Genomic DNA, 26,806 nt, shown 5'->3' on the forward strand with positions numbered 1-26,806 from the left:
ATGTATTTTTCTGAAACATCCACTCTAAGAATTATTCTCGGGAAGCTCTATAGCCTGTGGACACAGTCAGACTAGATCACAATGGTTTCTTCTAGCCTTGAAATCTATGAATCTGCATCTTCAGGTGATTAAATACCATATGGTCCTTAGTGTGCCCTGAGTTGCTGCTTATATGGTCCATGCCTAATGCTGTCCCAGACTGTAATCAAATATTTAAGCACATCCACTGATATATTGTTTGATTGTAACATTAATGGTCCCATGTTAAACCTCCAGCAGTCAGGCAACTCAGAATTAAAGATGCCAGGGAAATGTAACTGACTCCCTTTGCATCTCTGCTATTAAAATCAGCTTATTCCTTTGATATCACTCACAATACTGGGCAGTCTGACATATTTGCCATGTTTTATTTATTTGACAAATATGGATTAACCATGTGCAACATACACATTTCACATATTAACTACCAAGAATTATTTGATTATACAGGTACATTGAACTATCCTGCTCTCAGAACATTCAGTAGTGGGGCATACCAGTAGGAAATGATTTCTTTGACACAGAATCAAGAATAAACTATATATTTCATGTCTATTACATTTCAAACAGAAAAAACTATTGAACTTTATAAGTAACTTAATTCCTCTTCCCAAACACAGTCTTTCTGCCCATGCAGATCTTCCATATTTACTGAATATTTGGAATTCCAGTCTCGTTCAAAAAGATTTTTTAATTGTTCCTGTATAACTGGCTTCTTTCTTTGAGGATCTGTTGACATCTGGTTGATAATCAGCCCAACTCCAGCAGTAGTACTAAAGTAATCTTTAGACCAATTGGAAGTCCCTACAGGATAGAAATATTGATGGTTAACAAGAAAAAATTTTATTTCAAGTATTTTGTTGGCCAGAGGCAGAAATGGGAGACGGGACATTGAATAAAATTTCAAGACTGGAGCCTAATGTTAGACTCTTCAAAACATATTTAATGCACCTCTATAAAAGTGGACTGATCTTTAGAAATGTGCTACAACAGGCCTGCACAACATATGGCCCGCAGGCCACATGCGGCCCGCAGGGGCTCACTGTGTGGCCTGTGACCAGCACCGGATTAAGGGGCAGGCTAGCAAGACAGGTGCCCAGGGTGCCAACCTATGGGGGGCACTACAACACCCCAACACCCAGAGTCACTCCGCCACGCGGTGCATGCCTGCTGCACTGCCACGTGGATAGGACTCCCCGACCCCGGTCTCCTCTGCCTGCCGCGGAGGGCAGAGAGGCTGGGAGTGTACTGGGGCCGGACTCCCACTGCGCCACGTGCCTGCCCAGCCAGATTTGCCTCTGCTCGGCGTTTGAGTGCTCCGGTCTGCCCAGACCCTGCGCTCAGTCAAGCGCGGAGGCGCTGCTTCCAGGCGCCTGCTGCAAGAGAGATCCTGGCACTGGCAGGTGAGGCCAGGCGGGGGGAGGAGCCCGCCGCGCTCCGTGAAAGTGGGAGGAGGGTTGAAGGCCGGACCAGTTAAAAAAAAAAAAATGCTCCCGTGGGGGATGGTGGGAGGGAGGGAGCAGAAGCAGCACCCCCCCTCCCCACCTCTGCTCCTCAGTGCAAAGGGGGGCCCGGGGTGGGGAGAGGGGGGCGGGCTGGCCGCTCCCCGCTGCCTGGAGCTGAGGTGGAGGGTGTGGGGAGGGAGTGCCCCCTTTTCCCAATGCTTCCTCTTGATCCTCTCACGCTTCCCGCAGTGTAGAGGCTGCAGGCAAGGGGAGGGAATGGACACTCTGTATTCATAAATACAAATTTAAATAATTAAAATACATAAAAATTAAAATCATTAAAAAAAAGTATTTGTTTGATTTAATTGAAAAATTCTTAAGTATCAACACCCCCTCTCCCCCAAACCTACCCTTGCGGCTAGGGTTGCCAGGTGTCCAGTTTTCTACTGTACAGTCCAGTATTTGCATGCTCTGCCCAGTAAAAAAATTCAGAAAAAATCAGATATGTGCAATGTCCGGTATTTTCTGAATTTCCAACTGGGCACTGGACGGATGCCTGGTGGCACCTCCTGTGGTTGCATGTTGAGGCCAGGTGGTGCAGGTTTTTTTTATGCCTGACACACATTTTTAGACCGTGTGTTCGGTATTTTTTGGGAGAGCAGCTGGCAACCCTACTTGCGGCCCGCAGCTGTTTTCTTTGGAATAATATGGCCCTTGCCTCTTTCCAAGTTGTGCAGGCCTGTGCTACAACCACAAATGCCACTAAAGTCAATGGGAGCTGCAAGTCACCAGCTCTTTGAAAATCAGGCCAGCTTTTTCTCATTTGAGGGTTCCATTACAGACAAGCAACTTTAAGTCACCTGGAGGCTCTTTAGGAGTCCCTATTGGGGTATGTCTACACTGCAGAGGTTTTTCTGGAAAAATGGACATTTTTCTGAACAAACTTCACTTACGTCCACACTGCAATCACGTTCTTTTGAAAAAAAAAAATCTTAAGAACGGAGGGGTTTTTCTGACATTGATAAACATCTTTCTACGAGGAAGAAGCCTTTTTCCGAAAGAGCTCTTTTGGAAAAAGGCATCTGTGGATGGGGAAGAGGGAGTTCTTTCAAAAGAAGGGGAAAGAGGAAAAAGCACAGGTGCCTTGGTGGGCACTCCATCCATAGTAATCACAGCTTAAATGCGAGATAGCATCCACGCTGAATGGACACTATCTTTCAAAAAAGCAGATCGATTTTTTTTTCAATGCGCTTTTGTTGTGTAGATGCTCTTTTGGAAGAAGTTTTTTAGGAAGATCTCTTCCAGAGAAGCTTCTTCTGAAAGAAGCCTGCAGTCTCGACATATCCTATATGATGGAGGTTGTAGCAGAGATGAACTGAATGGACCCATTTTAGAAATAGGAGCAAGTCTCACAAAGTTTGAATGTGGGGAGTGTTCAGGTCTGATATTTTGGTTCAGGCCCATATCTCAAACATGTATTTCACTTTGCTTGTGTTCTCTCTCATACTCATGGTATGGCTACACTTGCAGCCTATTTCGGAATAGGGCTGCAAATGTAGGCATTCAGAATTGCAAATCGAGCCCAGGATTTAAATATCCCGCGCTTGATTTGCATCTTCCTGGCTGGGCGCCATTTTTTGAAATTTACAAGCCCGGAATAACTGCCTGCATCCACACGCGGCAGTGAAATGGGCGTTCGAAATAAAGCCCTATTTCAAACTACCTGTTAAACCTCATTGCAGGAAGAATAACAGGTAGTTATGCCACATGTAGACACGGGCTTGTAAATTTAAAAAATGGCGCCCGGCCAGGAAAATGCAAATCAAGCGCGGGATATTTAAATCCTGGGCTTGATTTGCAATTTTGAATGCCTACACTTGCAGCCCTATTCCGAAATAGGCTGCAAGTGTGTACACACACACACACACACACACACACACACACACACACACACCCTTTTCTATGGGCAGTGCCTTAGCTATCCAGTGACAATGCAATCTCTGCCACGCTTTTAAACCATCAGAAGAAAAAGACTAAAAAAATATGCCTTGCAGCTGAACTTTACTTATTACAAATAAACGGGGTCTAGCCCAAGGATGGGCAATAAGTGGCCCGTGAGTTGGCTACAGTTTGCTGGCTGACAGATGCTTTATCTGAGCTTTTGCAGGTACAGCCATTTGTCTCTCCTGTTAGCCTCAGTTCGCCATTCCCAGCCAATGGGAGCTGCAGTAATTGATGGCCCAATCAACACTGCTTCCTGCAGCTTCCATTGGCCAGGAATGGTGAACCATGGCCAAAGGGAGCTGCAAGTAGCCATTCTTGTGGAAGCTCATGTAAAAAAAAGTACCTAGCAGCTCGCCAGCTCTAACCCTAACCCTTGCATATTGCATCCAGCTCCCAGGCCACTTATAGCCCACCTCCTGGTCTAGGTGAATACAACATCCACAGCCACTGCGTGCTACACATGTGTCGATGCTATTCACTAGATGTCTCTGATCAAGGCAGGGATCCATCTGAACGTGGTGGTTTGTTTGTTTGGTTTTTTTTTGAGGCTCAGTCAACACAAAGCACTGAGCACTGTGAATATATCAAATTTTCAGCACGTAGGGTTTTGTGACTGGTGGTCTCACTCAGACAAATCTCCCAATCATTCCAAGAGGTGCTTTGGGCAGAAAATAAATTCTCTTTGTAAATACACCTCTCTTTTGAAGAATACTCAATAGGACAATCAATACTGATAGGGTGGTGAACTTTGTGACCTCTTCCATCTCTTACTCTTATGTAGGATTCTAATATAGGAATGAGATCTCAACATCACCAATGTGGTGGTTGATAATTTAGGGTCTCTAAGGCCCCTATATCCTCTACTCCAGTCCTGGAATACTGCTTAAACAACTGGGCAATGGATTCCACATATTAAGCTTTTTGTTAAAGCCAAATAATGTTTTCTTTCCTGGAATCCTAAGTGTCATTGCAAATATCTAAGTACACAATTTATGAGATTACTGAGAGTACTTGACAATAACATGAATCTCTGCTCTTTCAGGGTCATGATCTCCTCTACTTCATTTTTAATGATTCACAAGCCAATAAAATAATCTCTTGCTGAATTTACCCTATATTCTTTTCCCTCCATCATGTCTTTAGTCTTTTATCCAGTGCAGATATTTTGCTCAAGGTATCTGCTATACGTTTCTGACCTCTTCATGGTGGATTTAGCTAACATTTGACATGACACCCAATCGAATTTCTACTCCGTCCCAATCCTGTAGTCCTGATCATGTCTTAAAACAGGACACTTACCAACATATGCTACTTTATCAGTGACCATATATTTGTTGTGATTCACTCTCCCAAAAGGGATGTTTGTGTGATTCAGGACTGGAACAATAAAGATTTTCTGCAAGGAAAATAATTATGAATCATACGAAGAATTACTGGAGTGAAGCATAAATTATATTATTGGATGCTGCAAACTTTCCTGGTTTTCAAATAAGTCAACATAGAATAGAATATTCAAAACTATGGCTTTAGATCGTTTTGATATTTTGCTATTATCCCAGAAAGTTAACTTGGACAAACTAATGATTCCACTCTGAGTAAAACTGTTTGAGACAGTGTGATCAGATAAGGATAATATGTACTTTACAACATTCCATCTGTAAAAGAGCTATCACATTACAGTAAAAAAAAATTAATACAGTTTAGACAGCTGTTTAATAGTGTTATTATTCTGCATTTATCATTGATTGTTGCAGCATTACTGTACAATGGAATCAGCTGATCTCAGACAGAGTGGAATTGAAAAGAGCAAGAGTGCCTTACAATTTTTTTACTTTAATTAAAAATTACATTTCAAGTCCTTGTTTGTTATCTTCCCTGCTAAAAGTCCAACCATTTTGATTCTTATTCACCTCTATGCATCTACCTGCACCAAGCTTGGAGCTTCCCATGGCCAGGGATTTCACCTTAGTTTCTATATCCATCTCTAGGAATTATTTAGTGTCATTTGCAGAGAGGTAACCAGCGAGGAATCCCATTCATAAAAGTGGGAGTGGTGAGACTGATTAGATAAAGTGTAATTTCCTAACCATGCCACCACAGAAGGATAATGCAGTGAAAGTTGGCAGAGGGTGAGAAGTAGAGCTTGTTACTTAGCCTATCACAACAATTGTAATGAGTCATCTGTTCTTTGTAGATATTTTTGCATGTGCATTAATATTGCAAACTGAAATAGTTACAGCCATTGTTTCCTAGAAGAATGTCGTCATCATGACAAATCATACAGAGATGTAGATTCCTTGCAAATCAAGTGCCACCTAGCTCTGTTTAAGTCCTTAACATGGTCTGGTTGTATATTAACTTTACATCTATCACTGGCAATCAAATTGTACCTCTAAAGTTTTTGGCAACTACATAATCACCAGCCATATACTGGCATTCCTAGGTAAATATGCTTCATAATTCTCTGGTCTTCCATCCTAATAGGTCCATATTAAGAATGCTACTGAAATCAAACTAGTGCTGATGAAAGTGGTTGCTGGGTTGAAGAATAACATCACGTAAACCCAAATTTCAAAGGTCTATTGCTGCAAGGTCTGTAATCAAATGTGTATGCACATGTATTTATAGACAGCGTTTTACATTTATACACGTTGCAGTGCCTGCTTGAAAAATACCTTTTTAAAAGGATGGCCCATTATGATGTTATGCCAAAAGATTGTTCTTATCTTACCACATCTATGGTGATGTTGGTATGTGGATCACTGAGTGCACGAAGTGACTGCAAGTAATGGAACATAGATGGGTCAGTGTGGAGCCAGCAGCTGATCAAAAGCCTGATTTGCACATTGTGGTTGAATGCCACACGTCTCAGAGCATTGTCAATGTCGGGCCAGTATCTGTAGGAATGCAAGTAAATGAACAGAAGAATACCTTCAGAGAAAATTGAGACAAACGTCTAATACCACATTGATAAGAAAGTAACTACAGTAATAATAATGTAAGTCTGGATCAAACCTTTGAAGTTACTACCCTGTCAAAGGCAATGGGGACCTCTGGGGGGAAAACCAGGAGTCATTCTGCCAAACAGTGGTGGGCAACCTGCAACCCATAGTCTGTATGTGGCTCATCGGGATTCAGTGAGTGGCCTGCCAGACATGTCATTCCCTGTTGCCCACATGCAGGTTGCTAGAGTCCGCTGCTTTCTGTCCATGTCATTTTTTCCCCCTTACCAGTATTACTAAAGTGACAGAGATGTAGATCAGGCACATTGACATTGCTAATGAAGCAGGGATTTAAATATCCCCTGCTTCATTAGCATAAACATGGCCACCGCTTTTTCAAAATGGAGTTTTTTGGAAAAAAACGGCAGTCTAGACACAGATCTGTTGAAAATAAACCCTTTTTCGACAGATCCTGTAACCTCATTAGCAATTTCGATGTGCCTAATCTACATCTCTGTCAACAGAGGGATGCAGTCTAGATGTAGCCTATGAGAGTTGTGTACGCTCCCTCTGCCTCCAATCTAAGTGCTGCTACGGTTCAATCGACACACCCCACAAATGCTAGGTACACAAGCGCAATTATATCGGGGGAGACTGCCTTAGTTACAACTATCTTGTGACCCCACTGAGATGGAGGGATACTCATGCAGCTCATTCACTAGCCTAATTTATAATTAATGAACCCTTGGGTATGAAAACAGAAGCTTGGTTCCTTCCGAGTTCAGCTGCCTCAGCTGCTTCTTTCTGCCTAATCTAAACTAATCAGCCTTACCGCTCTTTGTAACATGACATCTGGATACTGGGGAGATTTCCAGAGGCTCAATCCTGCATTCCCCAGACCTCAGACATCTATTTGCATTAGATCAGGCCCCCAGAGAACACAAATGGGAGATTAAGGCTTCAAGTAGAGAATGTGTAATGTTAAGAAATGGCAGGGGTTGGGCAGAGTGGAGCCTATTTCCAGGCAAATATTCCAGGCAAAAAGAGAAAAGACATACAAAAAATCAAATATATGACACAAACAGAATTTTCCCCCATCTGAATTGCAAAACTATCCATCAGGCGGAAGTGCAGGTCTGGGCAAAATACGGCCCACGGGCCAGATCCGGCCCACCAAGCCACCAGGTCCAGCTCTCAGAGGCAGCAGGAAGCCACAGGTAGGTTCCCCTACTTGCCCCGCGCACCATGCAGAAACGCAGCTGCAGGGCTCCATTTCTGTTTTAAAACTGGAGGGGAGGGGAGAAGCTTTAGGAGCCGCTCCACCCCCAGCACATTCCCATTGACCTGTTTCTGGAAGAAACCGCCAACGGGAGCTGCTTGTTAGAATAACAGGCAGCTAAGAAGAATCATGCCCCCTCTCCTTGTTGGGATTGAAAGTTTTATTCTTTTTTTTATATTTGTATTTTAGGTTTAGTAATGTAAGGTAATATAATCATATTTAATTATATTATTATTTAAATATTATATTTAAATATAATAATATTATATTCTTATTATTTAATTTTGTAGTAAGTCAAATCCTTTAGTTTAGAACAAGGAAATATAAGAGATATATACTTAAGTGTAGTGAGTAAAGAGAGAGGCTGTGTCTAGACTGGCATGATTTTGTGGAAATACTTTTAACGGAAAAGTTTTTCCATTAAAAGTATTTCCGCAAAAACGCATCTAGATTGGCATAGATGCTTTTGCGCAAAAGCATCCGTGGCCAGTCTAGACGCGATTTTGCGCAAGAAAGCCCCGATCACCATTTTAGCCATCGGGGCTTTTTTGCGCAAAACAGTTCTTCCCTGTATTCTTGCGCAAGAGGGCTTTTTCCCAAGCGGGAGCGTGAAAGTATTTGCGCAAGAAGCACTGAATTTGTACATTACAAAGTCAGTGCTCTTGTGCAAATTCAAGCGGCCAGTGTAGACACCTAGCAAGCTTTTGCGCAAAAGCGACCGCTTTTGTGCAAAATCTTGCCAGTCTAGATGCACCCATCGAGTTTTGATATTGTGTCTGTGTTAATGAGACTAGAGGAATGTTGAAGGCTAAGGCCTTAATTGTTTGATTTACAATGCCGTTTTGCTTTGCCCAGTGCAGATACTGAAGTTATGCTTTTCCTCGAGAGTAAAAGATTGTTTGTGTGAAAGTGGTATGTACGTGTCGAGATAAAGGTGCAAAAGTTATTGCTCAGAACCATATGGCCAAAGAAGGAGGGGTGAGCGTGGGTAAAAACTAGACTATCCGGCATCAAAGAACCACCATATATAACCATCGATGCATACCCCTACTCACAGGATGATTGGATTAGTGGCAGATTAAAGTGGAGCTAGCACCCCTGAAAGATGATTGATTACACGATGAGCTTTGGAAATGTTTTGGGAACACTGATATCAAAAAGATAACACTCCAGGCACAGGCTGACACAGCAGAATCCATAGACTTCAACAGAGAAAAGGATTATAAAAGCAGGGTGCTTTGCTGTGGAACTTCGGGTTTGTCTTGCCACCAACTCCAGAGGAGCATTGGATCGATCGACCGACAAAGGCCCTGCTCTCCCTTTGTGATCGATCTAACTGGCCACTGCCTCAGTGCAGGGGGCTGGATAGATGACCTCTCAAGATACCTTTCATCCTTCCATTTCTGTGATTCTATAACCCACCTACCTCTATAAATTCTAGATGCCTAGGACTGCAGGTAATACACACTGTCACATGTTCATTAGGGAACAACTATAATTCCTGAGCATATATAGCATGATGTGACTGTGGATAGACACATAATCTGTTCCTCCCAGGACACTTTAAGCAACACACTCAAATATAATTGCTCATCATCTTGATTAGACTTTTTTTAGCTGTCAGATAAACCAGCAATGCCAGATGCCAATATATTTTAAATTACCCAGGCAAGTTGGCTTCATATAATGTTTCTAATTCAAGTGCAGCTGAGAGGTTTTGGGGCTTTTTTAAAAACACCAAATGACTTGGCAGATTTCTGTATTACTTGCGGCTAAGCTTAGGACCAGAGACTGTATAATGCCAAAGCCAGAGAGAATTTGCCAGCAGCCCATGGAGCACTAGCTGATCATATAGTGCTGGCTACTTCCTCTCTTTTTATGGAGGCATTGAAGAGTCTGGGTGTCCATAGAAGTATTTGTTAAGTAGGATGGAAAAAGCACAGAAACTTCAAAGGGACACTGCAACCATAATGAGAAGAAGCGGAGGAGATGCAGAGGAAGCTGCATTTTCTTTTGAAAAATTTACCCCAGATCTTAGTGTTTCTGCTAATCTATTCTGTAACGACTATGCTTTTGCCTTGAGTAAGGTTAGGAGGAAATGGGCCTGATTCTTCATTGCCCAGCAGCCTGTGTAGATATTTACTCCAGTAAACTTTTTAATTGTACGTGTAGTTAAGAACAAATAAGCTTCCACGGAAGACTGTGGAATCCCCATTACTGAATATTTTTAAGAATAAGTTGAATAAATGCCTGACAGGGAGAGTCTATGTTTAGTTGGTCCTGTCTGATGACAAGGGTCTGAACTTGATGACTTACTGAGCTCCCTTTTAGCCCTACTTACATTTCTATGAAGCTATGAAGTAAGAGCAAAATCAGTGTGAAGTGTGACTGAAACAGAAGGTTACTGTTTTACATGCACTTTGCAATGGCATAACAACAGCAGAATGTCCAAAAGTCTCAGTTCTCTCCATTGGTGAAAAAATAACATTAATATTTCTGAAAGGGAGAAAATGCTGCATTTTTGCTAAGAACAAATTTCTGCAAAAGCAAAGGACATATAGCTGAGTGAGTTATCGAAGTTTAACCTACTTTGCTGGGTGACTGAAGCGCGTTGTAGGAAAATACTCCATGACTGAGACATACACATATTCTTCTGCATCATTTATAACATCTATAATAGAAATAAGATCTGGAGTGCGGCCCTTTGGGCAAAATGCCGGAGGAGAGGCCTGTAAAGGAGGGAAACAAAGTCTGATGATTCTCATACCTTTCTCTGTCCTGTTCCACAACTTACATTTTCTTTCAACAAACTTTGATTTATATTAACCTCTACTCGGTTTTGATTACATATACAGAACTTCCTGACTTGTATTCATTTACAGGATCATGAATTGTTAAAACAATTTGTAGGTTCTAAAACTGGACCCAAAATCACAGAATATAATCAATGTGTCCTGCAAATAGTTACTACCCTAAGGAAGAAACCATATGAAATATGACAGTAATTCTGTATTTCAAATCTACTAGCCATTACAAGGTAATAAAAAAAGATATAAAACCATCATGGCCTAGACCTGCAATAAACTATTTACTACAGGCCAGATTTTGCCATTCTTACGCTGAGTAATGGATTAATCCTGAAGTAGTCCCATTCTGAACTGTAAATTACCACATAATATGAGTAACCCAGGGCAGGATAGAGTGCCTGGTTCTATATCCCTTACTTGTGTTGCATAGGCATGGGCTGTCGGTGCAGCTAGGGCTGGGGGAGGCAGGCCCCTAGCCCCACTTATAGACCTGCCCCCTGCCAGGCCCCACCCCCATCACAGAGAAGAGGAAAGGGGAGGCAGTGTGCTAAGTGCGCATGCCCCCCCCCCTCCATCACGGGGAAGGAAGTGGGTGAGCACGCGCAGGCATGTGCCCCAGCATCCCCAGTCTGGAGCACTGGGGAGGGAGGAGGCCATGTGATCCAAACCTCCTCAGCCCCAGAGCACTGGGGAGGAAGGAGGGCAGGGAAGGCAAGCGCTGGGGATAGTAACACTCCACCCCCAGAATACCGACAGCAGATGTTCTGGGAGCGAAGTGTGGGCTGAGCCATGCCTAGTGGTGTGGGAAGGCAAAGCCCACTGAGGCTAGTGGATGCCCATGTGTATAGGGCCTTATTCCATGCGTAGTCCCACTGAACCTTTGGAATAAGGTGCTACTCAACCTGAGAGCTTGTCTTCACTATGCAGGAGATCGACGCTGCCATAGTTGATCTTCCAGAGTTTGATTTAGCAGGTCTAGTAAAGACCTGCTAAATCGAACTGAGAGGTTGCCCCCATCAGCACCAGTATTCCTGCTCCTGCTAGGAGTAAGGGAAGCCAATGGGAGTAATTGCTCCCATCAACCTATTGCTGTGGGGACGGTGGGAAAACTTGAATTAGGGTACAATATCACCAGCTACGTAATTAACCTGGGCTGAGTAAAGTGTAACTAAGCCTGCGTGAAGAGAGAGATACAGAAAATGACATTTCTGGGGAAATAGTTTGGAACAGTTTACAAAAAAGATTTTAATTTAAAATCTGCTTACAGAAAAATAGGCTGTTGTCAAGGTACCATTAAACTGCACTTCCAGAGGCCTATACTTGTTAATTTTGGTGGAATAATTGCTTGGCCATGAGGAGGGAACGGTGGCATTTGCGTGTCCAAGATCCCAATATGTTCTAAATGTTTTCCATAGATCTTTGGCTAAGCAGCTGCAGTTGTATATCACAGCACCAACTTCTTTTACCTGCAGAGAGAGTAAACATATATCAAAAACCATTCCCTTACGCCTCAAAGGATTTCTTGACCCCACCCTGTTTTCTTGGTGTGCCCATATTATATATTATTATCAGATGTTAGCATGGAGAACTATGATTGGTAAAATATGTGCATGATAAATACATGGCTCTGAAATTTATCCCATGGATATCATTTCCACCATGTGTATCGAGGTTAAATTTATGTTTAGCAATCTAAAGTACATCTGACCTGAGAAAATGACCTCCAGTCCATATTTGCACTGCCAATATACATGTGTTTCATGTCTACAATCCAGAATTTAGAATGCAGCACACCTTTGGTCAAATGTCCAAAATTTATCCTTCTTACATGAGCCCCTAAGGAAAAATATTGGATAAATGGGAAAAAGTACATTAGCTAAAGTAATTCCCAACATTATTTTTAATTTTAACATAAAGAATATAGTCTATATTATTCTTGTGGTGACCAGAATGTATATGGATTTCTAGTGCTTGTTTGTATAATATAAATGTTGAGCATTTGTATAATATATGTATATTTACTAAAGCTTAACTTTCAGAAAAGTAACTTAAATGTATCAATATATACAAAGGACCCAACCTAGCACAACTCTTAAGCACAATCTTAATTTTAAGTAGTCTTGTTGTTTACAGATTAAGCATGACCTGAATTAGGTTTTAAGAGTTCAGTTTCACATTGGTCCTTGCTTACCTTATTGCTGACCTGAAGAGGCAATATGAATTACATAGTTACCTTTTTCCTTCAACACTTTAAGGTCAGTTGAATTTACAGCTAAAGTTGGCAAGCTTGTTGCAATATACACCGAGACATTCTCCATAAGTAAACTTTCAAACTTCTTCAGAATATCTTCACCCTGCATATAATGCACCACTCATTATCCTGCACGACAATAAGAAACAGCAAGGACCTTCTAAAATTAGGTGCTTCTTTTGAAGGAGACACACACAATTCAAGGGTGGGATTGTTTAATCTTTCAGTGCATTTCAGCTAGAGACGGACTAAAGACACAAACAAAAGAGTCAATTGATCTGGATAGGGAACCTTTTTTGGGTGGGTGGGGGGGGGGCGCTGACCCACAGAAAAGTCAGTTGTGGGCCACATACAAGTGAAAAGCCAAATAAAAATGTCAGACTCTCACTGACGTGGCCCCTGACTGAGTAGGAGAAAGACACTCCCCACTTTTCCCTTGCACACCAGAGCCTAGGTAGGGGGACCCAGGCTGGTAGATTTTGTGTGCTCCAGTCCTGTAGTAGGCATAGGCTCCACAATGTGAGGGCAGAAGGAGAGCCCTGAGCCCCAGGGGCCACATATAGGTAAACCGGGGGCGGGGAGGAGCAAGCCTGAGGTTCCCCATGCCTGCAATTGATTAATACAATTTATTTCCTACTGGTTAATATCATTAGCAGGAAGGTCATTACAGCCAAAGAGAAAACATTAGAACTGAAATATGTCTTGAGTTCCAAGACAAAATGCAAACAGCAACAAAAACTACTGGCTGCTATGTAGCACTTTAAAGACTAACAAGATGGTTTATTAGGTGATGAGCTTTTGTTGGCCAGACCCACTTCCTCAGATCAATATGTGGAAGAAAATTGGCACAACCATATATACCAAAGTGATACAATCAAAAAAATGAACGCATGTGAAATTGACAAATCAAATTTTTGAACAGAGTGGAGGTGAGGGGGGAAGGTTAGTTTCTGTGAGGTAATGACATAGGGGTGATAATTGGGGAAGCTATGTAATGGGTGAGATAATTAGAGTTTTTGTTTAAACCTATACATAAAGTGTCAAATTTAAGCATGAATGACAATTCTGAAGCTTCTCATTGAAGTCTGGAGTTAAAGTCTCTTTGCTGTCTCCTTAAAAAACTCCCCACCTCTACTCAGGACCAAATCCACACAGACACACCTTCTGAACCCCGACCAGGATTGTTCTATCTGCTTCCCAAAATCCATAAACCTGGACACCACGGACACCCCATCATCTCAGATATCAGCACTCTCACTACTGGATTATCCAGCTATGTAGACTCTCTTCTCAAACCCTACGCAACCAACACTCCCAGCTATCTCTGAGATACTACTGACTTCCTGAGAAAACTACAAAACATTGATAACCTCCCTGATAATGCCATCCTTGCTACCATGGATGTAGAAGCTCTCTACACCAATATTCCACATGAAGACGGATTACAAGCAATTAGAAACACTATCCCAGAGGATACCACTGCCAATCTGGTAGCAGACCTAAGTAACTTTGTTCTCACCCACAATTATTTCCAATTTGGTGACAACTTATACCTCCAGATCAGCGGTACAGCCATGGGTACCCGCATGGCCCCACAGTATGCTAACATCTTTATGACTGACTTAGAACAATGTTTCCTCAGATCCCATCCCCTTTTGCCCCTTCTCTACTTACGCTACATTGATGACATCTTTATGATCTGGACCCATGTCCAAGAAACACTGGAGACATTCCACAGAGACTTTAACAACCTACACCCCACCATCAATCTCAGCCTGGACCATTCTACACGAGAGATCCATTTCCTGAACACCACAGTACAAATCACCAATGGTAAATTAGACACCACTCTCTACAGAAAACCCACTGACTCCTACAGTTACCTACATGCCTCCAGCTCCTATCCAGGACACACCATACAATCCATCGTCTATAGCCAAGCCCTTAGATACAATCGCATCTGCTCTAATCCCACTGACAGAGACCAGAAACTTCAGGATCCCTACCAAGCATTTTTAAACCTCAATTAGCCACCCAGAGAAATAAAAAAACAAATTGAAAGAGCCAGACAAATACCCAGAAACCATCTACTTCAAGACAGACCCAGGAAAACCAACAATAGAACACCACTTGTCATCACCTATAGCCCCCAACTTAAACCCGTCCAACGCATTAACAATAAACTACAACCTATACTGGAACAGGATACTACACTGCAAGAAGCTCTGGGAGACAGACCCATCGTCTCCTATAGACAACCACTTAACCTCAGGATGATTCTTACCAACAACCACAGGACATATCACACTCATACCAACCCTGGAACTTTCCCTTGCAACAAACCCCAGTGTCAGCTTTGTCCACATATTTACTCTGCTGACACCATTATTGGACTTAACCATGCCAGTTACAAGATCAAGAACACATATTCCTGTTCATCCAGAAATATAATTTATGCCATCATGTGCCTAAAGTGTCCATCTGCTGTGTACATTGGACAAACGTCTCAGACACTTCGCCAAAGAATCAATGGACACAAAACAGACATAGACTCTCTCACAGAGAGAAAGCTGTTGCTTGCCATTTCAGCCAGACTGATCAATCCCTCAATTACCTTAAAACATGCATATTGCTTCAAAGAGATTTTAACTCCAGACTTCAACGAGAAGCTTCAGAATTGTCATTCATGCTTAAATTTGACACTTTATGTATAAGTTTAAACAAAGACTCTAATTATCTTACCCATTACAAAGATAGCTTCCCCAATTATCACCCCAATGTCATTACCTCACAGAAACTTCCCTTATTATCACCCCTATGTCATTACCTCACAGAAACTAACCTTCCCCCCTCACCTCCACTCTGTTCTAAAATTTAATTTGTCAATTTCACATGCATTCATTTTTTTTGATTGTATCACTTTGGTATATATGGTTGTGCCGATTTTCTTCCACATATTGATCTGAGGAAGTGGGTCTGGCCTACGAAAGCTCATCACCTAATAAACCATCTTGTTAGTCTTTAAAGTGCTACATAGTTCTGTCTTTTGTTTCAGCTACACCAGACTAACACAGCTGCATCTCTATCACTATTCTACTGGCTGCTGATACACTGAATTGATGTTCTGAATTATTTGTCTCTGAGGATGAAAGTAGAAGGGTTTATAACAGGATGAGTTGGCCCTTTACGAAGGTAGGGGTCTCATTAGCTCCTGTGCTACATGTCTCTCTTTTCCTGGGTGGAGTAAATGAGAGAAGTCATGTGACGGGCAAGTCCTAGGAGGGAGGGATAAGAGCAGCCTGTGGGTCAGGGGAGAGAAAGAGAAGTACTGGGAGGGTAGACAATATCAGAAGGAACAGCAGGGGAATTCTCAAGGCTGGAAATCCACAGAAGAGGGTGAACATGGATACCTCCTAGACTGCCACCTACTAAGGTGAGGCAGTGATCTTTGCAAACAAGTGGCAGCCACACAAAGACTGAATAGAGCCCAGGAGGGGGCAGAGCTGAGCGCAAGGGAAGGGCAGGTTTGGAAGAGAAGAGACTCTTGGGAAAGGAAGGGCTGTGCCCAGCTTCGGGTCAGGGTGGGAGACTATTGCTTTTGTGTTTGCTTGGACTTTGGTACTCTGGAAGAGGTGGCCTTCTCGTTATTCGTATGGAGGTCTACATCACCTCTGTCGTGTTAGGTTCTGAAGGTCAAGAGAATGACATGAGATGGCAGTCAGCTGAGGCAATGGAGAGGTCTGGGTAGGTGCACTGGAACCAGACTGGGTAGGTGCACTGCTCCAAGGATCATATGTGAGTTTATTTTCTTGGTTTGCTCATACCTGTTCAGAAGAGGAATCATTTACATTTATATCTTCTCCTTTCAGAGACCAGTAGTAAGAAGCCACATGAATTCTTTCCTGTGTCATGTTGAGGAGACCCATCCAGGCTTGGTACAAGGGTTTCATAGTGGTGCTATTTGTCTCATAAGCCATGTCACATGGAATACTTTCCACGAGTTCAAAACTGCAATGGCAATTGCATATCATGAGACAAACATTCGTGCACTGAGTTGTTAATGCAGGACACGGAAGAATATTCCTCTCTATGTGCCACAGACTGTTTGCTTTCTCTAGTTTCTGTAATCCCATGAAATGTGCTATCAGAAGGATAAATTATCTTCCCAAGTTAGTGGTGCTTTATAAACCATTGCAGTATGCTGCTTTGCTATCTTCCACCTTTTGTTAACATTATGACTATTTCTCCATCAGTTAATTAACTCTCTCTACAAACAATCAGATCTGGCTTACTTGCATGAATCATTACATGTATTGACATTGTCCTCGTTAGTCATCTTGTCTTCCAAGGTATCTCCAAAGACTCGTTGCTCCTCCATCTGCTGGTCAATGCTGATAATGGTTTCTTGGTCTTCTGGAAAATCTATGGTGACTGGTTTTATCATGTAAATGGCCATCAGGACAACAAACCCAACTATTGAAATCACTGATATGAACTGGAACTAGAATAGCATTCATGTTAGATATGGTTTATCATAGCTGAAAAGCCTTCCAAGAGCCAGTAATAGTGTAATGGCTATCTACCACTTTACAAATATGTATCTGAATGTTAATTCTGCTTTCATCTATTATCAAATCAGGTCATTTGCACCACGTACATCAATCAAACCAAGAACCCTGAACTTGGGGCTGATTTTACTTTTTAAATGTTATTATATGTCAATACACTAAGAATCCTTTGCTTACCCAAGATTTATTTGAACATGTTTTGTCTTTAACACAAAAGCAGTAGACATTCTTCTGTAATGCAGCTTGAAATATGGAGTCATAAGCATAATAGGTATATGTACAAACCCAGAAGAAAAAACAACAAGCAGTTTTGTAATTCTATAAATACAAGTCAGAAACCGAAAGCCATTTTGTGGTTTCAGGCCATAGCTTGTTTTTAGACTGCTATAACTCAAATGCCACTTTGGAAAGTGGAACTTAGCAAACCATTAGCCCTTGAGGTTGATACTGTTCCTCTTTATGCTTTCATTTTGGTTTAACAGCTTGGTGTTTCTATGTCTTTTCATAACTAGAATGTATGGGGAACGTGATTATATATACAGGCACAGTCCATGCATGCATTGTGAAACTTACAACACAATGCTGACCTCTATATGACTGTTCTGGATTAAAGGTATTGAGCAAGGCAGCAATAATTGTAAATGTTAGAATCATTTTTACCTAATTATGCCCAGACCCTCAAAGGTTTTTAGGCATCTAACTCCCATTGATTTCAACTCCATAGAGTAGCTCTTGAAACTCTGAGGAGCTGAGAGAGTTTGGCCCCTTGCGGAAGGCACTCAACTCCTCACAGACTCTGGGCTCTAGAACCTCCAGAATGTGCACCTTCCTTTCTCGCTTCTTTGCAAATGCTTGATAAGCCCTGAGCATAAACGTGAACAAACTAACATAAGTGTAAGTAATAGAAAGAAGTACAATTATTCATCTGGCATCTTAGATTTTAATCATTCTAAGAATACAGCTAAAATACCATTTGTATAAATGTCTGCTTAGTTTTAATTTGTTTAATTTTTGTGTAAATTTGCGAATGTTTCCAATGCTTCTCAGGTGAAGGGTGAAGCCTTGTATAAAACAAACCCATGTAAGACGAGTATTTTGGCCTGTAATAAAGCTAACTGATTACAGATGGAGCATCTAATAAGGAATGGCGTGACTAGCACTGCATTTCCATTCTCACAGAAGTCAATTGCAAAATTCCCATTGATCTCAACAAGGTGAGGATTTCACCCGATAAATGTGAATGGCATGGTTTATATTGGGTTTACAAAAGAAGAAATCTATATTGAAGACAGCCATGTCAGTGATTCTGCCTAGTAGCAATATGCCAGAGTGCTGGCAGCAAGGTTGGATGGACAAAATAAATCTAATGGATTGTTAATTGATGATTAAATCATGGGGACCAATTATCCCTGTAGAAGAAACATGCACACACAAGGTAAGGCCCTATGAATTACTTTATCTCTTTAAATACAGGACAAGTGGTACATTGGCATTGCAGATGAATTTCATCTGCTATATTACATGGGGCATTTTAAAGAGTAAATTCACAGTAAGATCATTGAAATCAGTAGCCCAGATTCTCAGCTGGTGGGCAGTTTCCCTTATAAGCTGAGTTCTTGGGCAGCCACCCACAAGAGATTCAAATGCTGCCCAGCTGATTAGCAGAGCGCTCATAGCCACCCACAGCCATCAGTATATGTTTCTATGGGTGGTGCACATCTACACATACGTTGGTGTACATAAAAATGTATTCCGCACATGGGTGGAAAAAGTTAGAAGGAACATTGGTGGTGGGTAAATTGGCAGGTCTCCGTTGACTTCAGTTACCCATGCTGATGTTCACTAGCTGGACATCTGGTCCACTAACTTTGTTTCTTTACCTATTTGCCTATCACAGTCAGAACTGAGCACCAATGAAGTACATAGGACTGTAAGCACAAATGAGGGTCACTCTCTCGAGCAAAGGCTGCAGGACTGGTCTCTATATTGTCACACACCAAGGAGCTGATTAGGGCCCTGGTCACGTCAGTGAGGATTATGGCCACTGTCTTTGCTGCAAGCAGGCTGAAAGCCAACTTGTAATTCTAAACTATACTAGGGGGCTTGCCAACCCCCCTCTCTCTGGCTGTGAAAGGGGAAGAAGCTAGAGAAGCTGATGACATCATTTTGTGACCCAGCAGGAAAAACCTTTGTATATATAGAGAGAGATAATAAAAATAATATTATTAAATTCCTTAATTTTTTTCCAGGCTCTTGATACAACGCTATGCATTCCAACTTCTCATTCACTACAATGCAGTGTATCAGAATACTTACCACTTTGAAGCCTTTTTGATCATTTGAGTTTAATCTCACATAGGAATATTCATTTAACAGCAAGGATTCTTTTGAAGCATTTTTGCCAGTCTGAAAAAAACATAAACATATGTACAGGTGGAAAATAAGACACTATAGCAACATTGGTAGAAAGCCTGTTACACAGAGAAAATCAGATTGCTGCAGTTGTACTTTATGGAGTTGTGAAAATGACAAATGTACAGAACAATCGTTGTATTATGGAACTTTGGTGACACTAATAGAGTCCAAAATGACACAGCATGGTTTTGTCTGCAGAGTGCATTCTCTGTCATTAATTTGTAAGGAAATGACCCCCTCGTTCTTCCAATCTCTCCTCAGACCTACTTCTACTATGGGGCCTACAAATAAATTAGCCAACTAATTAATGCCAACCCACAGAAGCTAGAGAGGATAGTGGATCTTTTTCACATCTAAATTATCCAACATTTTGCCTGTATATTTTGTCCTTCCCTACCCTGTGCACAGGGTTTGTCTTCTTAGACTATAAACTCCTCTGTGCTAATGGGACATGAACCGATGAAGTAAGTCTGGGGAAATCTGCAAGTTTCTTCTCTCCACTGCAGCCGTGTTCCAGGCAACTAGCTATCCTCAGTGCTCAGGCTACACTGTCCCCAGATGCAAGTGTCCTCCTGGTCTCCAACTGCACAGTAGCCCTGCTGTAGTGCTGTTCCCAGCCTAGCAGAGGCAACCCTCAGGAGTTGCAGAAAGGAGTGGTAACGGGGTGGCCCCATGAGGCTTTTGTAACAGTGCCATATCCCCTAGACAAGGGGTGGCCAACCTGAGTCTGAGAATCAGCCAGAACTTACCTAACAATGTACATTGCCAAAGAGCCATAGTAATATGTCAGCAGCCCTCATCAGCTTGCAGCCCCAGCACCTCCAACCTGCCGGCAGACCCAATGGTCAGCACCTCCCCCTCACTCACTCTCCACACCTCCCTCCCACCGCAATCAGCTGTTTCACAGCTGCACCCGGCGAACATGCACTCAGGTTTTTTTACCCACAATCAGTAGTGTGGAGTGACTCTCTCCTTCCCTCCCCCCAACACACACACACACACACACACACACACACACACACACACGTTGTTGCAGCAATTGGCATCAGTGTGCTACGGCTACATAAAGGGCAGCACCACCCCCCTCCCTGCAGGACAGCAGTGACCCCAGAGGCCTGGACCCTCTGTGAGCTGCCATCGCATTCCCAGCTCCCCATCCCCATGAGGCGGACAGTAATCCTACAGGCATGGGCCTTCTCTGCCCAACCGCATGCAGCATTGTGCCCCCGTTGAGTTGAGAGGTCACATCTACCCCTGCCTTTCCATTCACTTCACATGCCTAAGGTTCAAACTCACTCCTGATGTCAGTATAATTACCACCGAGGTGAATTTGGCCTTCAGGGGGCACTAGGCATTTGTAGGCCTTCAGAAGCAAAGAGCACATTCCGAGGAATGGCAGATTCAATGATGATAGGAGCCAGGATGGGCCACGATGGCATGAGCATCTATCCTGGCCTTGTATCTGCTTTCTACAGCCCCTGGCCCTGATCCATCATGTATTTACAACACAGATTGCTGGTAGGCACTGACTTTCAATAGCTGGATGGTGTGAAGGAAAGAGGAGGAGAAGATTTCTGGAAGCAATGGACAGTCAAGGAGCGATGGAGCTAAAAAGAAGATTTGGGGAAGGGAAGAGGCTCAGCTGAAAGAAGAGAATGGGATGAGAGGGTAGAAACAGGAGAGCAAAAAACACAGAAGGGGAGGAAAAAATGAGGGAATACAACCATGTGTGATAAACCACAGCCCATGCAGCCACAGGAAGGAAAGCTGTGATTGCATCTACGGGACTGGTTTTTATTTTAATCATGTTTATTATGGTAGTGACCAAAGGCCAACCAAGAACAGGGCCCCTTTGTGCTAAGCACTGTGCAAACACAGAGGGGGAGACATTCTCTGCCCTTACAAATAGACAAGACAGACACCAGGCCGGGAGTGGGGTTGAGAGTGACCCATATGATGGTGGCAAATGCCATCTTAGTTCCACCCCATTGTTTGAGATGTGGGTTTTGTTAGGAGGGGGCATTGAAGTGAAGGGAGGTGTGTGGGACAGACCAGGGAGAAGAGGGAAAGCAGGAGGGTGTGGAGTGAGGCTGAAGGGAAGAGATTGTGAGGCCTAGGCTGTAGAACTGGGGGAGGGACCCTGCCAGCCTATGGCCTCATCATTTTTCAGCAGGCGCATGAAAAACAAGGTTGCCACCTGGCTGGTTTTCTATTATCAGGCCAGTTTCCTGTCAGGAGATGTACTCTGCTGTGGGTTGGGCATCTGTAGCTGTGTGCAGGGGTCTCATAACGGGTGGCTGAGCATGTCACTGCTGGGCACGTGCTGCAGATGACACTCAGGCCTTGATCTCTACACACAGTGGGCAGTGAGCTTCATGCTTGGCTCTTCCCTGCCAGCTGCTGAAACCGCACCCCTGGGAAAAGGTGGGTGTAGGAGCTCATTGGCCCGGGAAGAGTAGAGGGGCGGCTGTTGCTGGAGTAGGAGAGGTGCTTGTGAGGGGAAGAACAGGGGCAGTGTGTAATGGAGGCTGAGGGAGACTAAGATTCTGCAAACCTCATGCTGCCATAGGGGGACAGTGGCAGATTATAACACAGACCCACAAGTCCTGTGCCCAGGGTCCCAGGCCAATTTGAGGTCCCCAGAAAAATGTCGTCCTGCCCAGCCCTGGGACTAGAGGAGTGGAACAGGCTCTGGGCCAAGAGCTCTGCAATAGTCCCAGCTGGGGCAGCACTCTCAGCTCCCCACTGCCCTGGCCAAGTCCAAAGGAGCTCAGAGCAGTGAGCAGGGCCAGGGCCTGGGCTGGAAGAGGCAAGGCAGGAGGCTAACCTCACCAAGGGGAAGATTCAACCACTGTCCATAGGGAAGAAGAGGTTCAGGTGGGGAGGAGGGCAATGTAACTCCCCACTTTCAATGGCACTCTGTAGCCCCTGCTGGGAGCGAGGGGGACACAGCAAGCCACCGCCACCTGGGGGATGTTCCGGTTGCCACGGTCCAGGTGGGCGAGGAGACACCGGAACCTCCCTTTTAAACAGCCGAAGGCATCCTCCATAACAATGCAGCATCTGCTCAGCCTGGCATCGAACCAAACCCTGGTGGGGTCCAGGTGTCCTGTGTTGGGCTTCTTTAGTCAGGGGAGCAAAGGGTAGCCTGCATTTCCCATGATGCACATGGGCATGTCGATGCCCCTAACCCTAATGGTGCAGTCAGGGAAAAAATTGCTGGCATGAGTCCTCTGGAACAGGCTAGAGTTCCTAAAGATGCAGGCTTCCTGCACCTTCCCCGACTACCCGAATTTAGTGTCTGTGAATCAGCCTCGGTGGTCCATGAGGGACTGCAGCACTACTGAAAAGTACCCCTCCCTCTTGATATAATTGGAAGAGTGGTGTTTGGGAGCCCGGTTGAGGATGTGGGTGCCATCAATGCCCCCTTCCCCCCCCAAACACAGACAGTTGAGGAAGCCCATGAGAGCAAAGCCAGTGATGATGGGATCCATGTTGCCAAGGATGATGACCCTACTCAGCAGGATGGCATTGATGGCCCCACCACTGCAGAATGATAGAATAGTGGAATCACGAGGTTGCCAGAGCCCTCAAAAGGTCCCTGAGCCCAACCCCCTTCCCACAGTGGGAGCAGCCCCAACAACCGCATCCCTGGCAAGGCTTTGTGAAGGCAGGATTGCAAAACCTCCAGGGATGGAGAGTCCACCCTCCTTTCCCTGGGGAACCCCATTCCAGTGCTTCACCACACTCCTAGGACAATCGTAAGAGAGCCAAACCTGCTTGAGCACAGCTCCAATAGTCGATCTCCCCATGCTGAAATGGTTCCCGATGGAGCGATAGCTGCCCAGCATGGCAAGCTTCCAGATAGTGACGGTGACCCACTTCTGGAGGTGAATGGTGGGTCACATATGGGTGTCCCATTGCCGGAGGGCAGGAGCAAGCCACTCACAGAGTTTCAGGAAGGTGGCCTTCTGGAGCCACTGCTACTTGTCCCACCACTCCGTGAAGATCCGGTCCCACAAGTTGGAACTGGTGTCCAGTCACCAGGCGCAGAGGTACACGGTGTACAGGGGAGGGTGGGAAAGGTCGTGCTGCATGAGAAGCACCTGGAGTAGAGTGAGGAGGTGCCCTAGAGCAGAGTTTCTCAACCTTTATTTTTAAAAAGTATCCCTCTAAAAAAAATATAAGTACCCCCAGTACCTACAGTTTTCAGACACACACATTTTTTTTCTACCATTGCAACACACTTGTTTAAACAACTTAATCGTAGCCGGGTGTGTGATGACATTTTTGGGTGTAAAAAGTACAAAAATAATAAAGCCCTGTAAAACTTAACACAAACATTCAGTTTTCTCCAAATTTCAGTTGTGTTGACGTACCCTCAGACTTCTCTCGAGTACCCCTAAGGGTACTCGTACCACTGGTTGAGAAACACTGCCCTAGAGTGAGCTGCTGGTCCTGTTCCTGCAGTGCCACGTGGGCAGCCTGCAGTCACTGCACCAGGAGGCACGACATGAAGTCTAAGAGCCGGTGGGTGCTTTGCAGCTGGTCTGGCTCTATGACAGAAGTGCTGTGGCATCCACAAAGGCAACCAGAGCCCGCAGTGAGAAGAGTTTGCCCTCCCTCAAGGAGATAGGCAAAGGTGGAGAGTCTGAGACACAGCTGTAGAGGGGAGCCCCTTTAAGCACAAGCCTCAGCTAGCCTCAGGCAGCAGCTCCAGGAAGTAACTGCTGTCCGGATACCCTGCCCAGACTGCTTCCCGGGAGCTTTAAATGCAATTCAGGCTCTAATCAGGGTGCGTCTACACCAGTGGTCCCCAACACGGTGCCTTTGTGTGTGCCTGCCAAGTGCTCGGGGCTGGCCTGGCCCCGGGCACATGGCACGTGCATGGTGCCGGAGCCGGGCGCATGGCACACGGTGAGCGCTGGCCCCGGGCGCATGGCACACGGTGAGCGCTGGCCCCGGGAGCGCCGCGAATTGGCCACCCGCGCTCTGGGTGCGCGGTGCATGGGGGGACCGCCAGCCCCGGGTGCATGGCGCTTGGGGGGGGTCCCCGCCCTCTGGCGCCCGGCAGGCAAATGGCCACGCCTCCTGGCACCCGGCAGCATCAAATGGTTGGGAACCACTGGTCTACACTGCAGGGCTTAACTCAAAATAAGCTATGCAAATTGAACTATGTTCATTGCATATCTTATTTTGAAATAGGGAGCATCTATGTTTTGAAACAGAGCACTCTTCCTCCGACTTCCCTTATTCCTTGTACAATGAGGGTTACAGGAGCTGGAATATGAAGACCTCCAGCTTGACAGCATTTTGATACTACAGCCTCTCCACGAGTTACGAACGAGTTTCGGACCAAACGCTTAGCCGTAACTCAAACTGTTCGTAACTCAGACCCCATTGAGTTACATGGCGACCGTGCTGCTCGTAAGCGCAGATCGCGTTCGTAACTCAGGTACCACATTTACGACCGCTTTGGTCGTAAATGCGAACAGTCGTAATTCGACCGTTCGCAACTCAGGGACCGGCTGTATTTAAAAATAACTGCTTCCTGTGTAGACACAGACAGTTATTTTGGAATAGGTTGCAGTGTAGACGTACCCTCAGTGTGGATGTGCTATTTCGACGTAGCGCTGTTCTATTTCTATGAGGATTTGTAATGTGGATGGGCTATTTCGAAAGAGCTATTTCAAGAGTTATTATTAGACATACCATTAGACCCCTTCGATCCCTTTCCCCAGTACTCCTTCCTAGGTAGTCATTTCCCATTTTATTTGTGTGCATCTGAATGTTCTTTCCTATGTGGAGAACTTTACATTTGTCCTTTTTGAATTTCATCCTCAGAACTTCATACCTCAGACCATTTCTCCAGTTTGTCAAGATCATTTTGAATTATAATCCTACCCTCCAAAGCACTTGCAACCCCTCCCAGCTTGGTATCATCCGCAAATTTGCTAAGTGTATTCTCTATGCAATTATCTAAATTACTGATTAGAATATTGAACAGAACAGGTTCCAAAATTGATCCCTGCAGAACCTCACTTGTTATGCCCTTTTAGCATGACCGTGAGCCATTGATAAGTACTTTCTGTCATCTGAAGAAGTGGGCTGTGCCCATGAAAGCTCATGATACCATCCACATGTTTTGTTAGTCTTTAAGGTGCTACTAGACTATTCGTTGTTTTTTAAGTTTTTCCTGTTACAGACTAACTCGGCTTCCCCTCTGAAGTTTTTGGGAATGGTTATCCAACCGTCTTATAATATCTCCATCTAGGTTGCATTACTCTAGGGTATTACTGAGAAGCTCCCCAGGGCGGAGGGGGACATTTTTCTGGGGGCCCCAAATAAAACTTACACGAGCTGAGGATGTGGCCCCAAATTTTAATTTTCTAAAAAAGAAAACATTCTGCACTCAAGCAGAGCTCTTAAAAAAAAAGCAGAAGTAATAGCTCAGTAAGGAACCACAACTTGTTAACAGCTTCATTTGACTTTGGTGAACTTTAGTCGCTGAAAAAAACTGATACACTTCAAAGTATAAAAGACTTATTACATTTTCCATATCAGATTTCAACAGGTGGAGTAATACTAGACTACCTGGATATACAAGGATTGGGGCATTTATAGTGTTAGGTTGGGTTTTTTCTCTCAAAAATCTCCTTTGGTGGTGTCATATTAACGGACTCTTCAGTAGGAATAGCAACAAAAGAGCCTCCGTTTAGCCTCCTGATGCATGTTTTTCCTCCATGAGAAATGAACTGTTTCAATTTCCGAATTTCAAACACTTACAAAGAGGAGTCAGTAGAATAAAACACCCTCCCCAAAAGTTGTTGCATGTGCGTCCCATGAGTAAGGTGTTCACCCTGTTTCACAAAAGTACAAGGTAATGGCATAATATTTCCAAGTACTTACCATCCTGGGAGACTGCTGTGAAAATGCTCTGCCTTCTGTGGATCAGGCACCCAGCTGCAGTTATGGCAGTCAGCAGACAACACCTCCTGCAACAGAGTTGTCCTCCTCTCTCCGCCTCCCACATTTGCTTTTTGCTGTAGATCACTT

At 44.0% G+C, this 26,806-nt stretch overlaps 1 protein-coding gene across 4 annotated transcripts; it reads right to left on the reverse strand.

Annotated features, from left to right (window-relative positions):
* Positions 1-393: 393 nt before the first annotated feature.
* PLD4 (phospholipase D family member 4) lies at positions 394-26,806 on the reverse strand. 4 transcript variants are annotated; one of them, XM_025189335.3, is made up of 12 exons: positions 26,660-26,786; positions 23,527-23,856; positions 19,652-19,741; positions 17,060-17,268; positions 16,592-16,775; positions 12,750-12,870; positions 12,225-12,352; positions 11,782-11,982; positions 10,299-10,438; positions 6,220-6,385; positions 4,788-4,884; positions 394-843 (listed from the first exon to the last, which is right to left on the reverse strand). In XM_025189335.3, the coding sequence occupies exons 2-12, from the start codon at positions 23,599-23,601 to the stop codon at positions 626-628; spliced, it is 1,629 nt and encodes a 542-aa protein (XP_025045120.2). In that variant the 5' UTR covers positions 23,602-23,856; positions 26,660-26,786; the 3' UTR covers positions 394-625. The 4 variants fall into 4 exon arrangements, with proteins under 4 accessions (XP_025045120.2, XP_006132489.2, XP_075782557.1 ...); XM_006132427.5 differs by lacking the exon at positions 23,527-23,856 and having other exon boundaries at positions 26,660-26,806; XM_075926442.2 differs by lacking the exon at positions 23,527-23,856 and having other exon boundaries at positions 17,060-17,198; positions 26,660-26,712.

This window comes from Pelodiscus sinensis, chromosome 5 (assembly GCF_052426305.1).
Source record: "Pelodiscus sinensis isolate ZL-2025 chromosome 5, ASM5242630v1, whole genome shotgun sequence".
Lineage (NCBI taxonomy): Eukaryota > Metazoa > Chordata > Testudines > Trionychidae > Pelodiscus > Pelodiscus sinensis.

Coding starts and splice junctions, on each gene's coding strand:
- PLD4 (XM_025189335.3), bottom strand. CDS start 23,601: ATGCTGGGCAGCTATCGCTCCATCGGGAACCATTTCAGCATGGGGAGA. Junction 16,776..17,059: donor ACATGTAATGATTCATGCAA/GTAAGCCAGATC, acceptor TTGCCATTGCAG/TTTTGAACTCGTGGAAAGTA. Junction 12,871..16,591: donor ATGATTCCTCTTCTGAACAG/GTATGAGCAAAC, acceptor CATTATATGCAG/GGTGAAGATATTCTGAAGAA.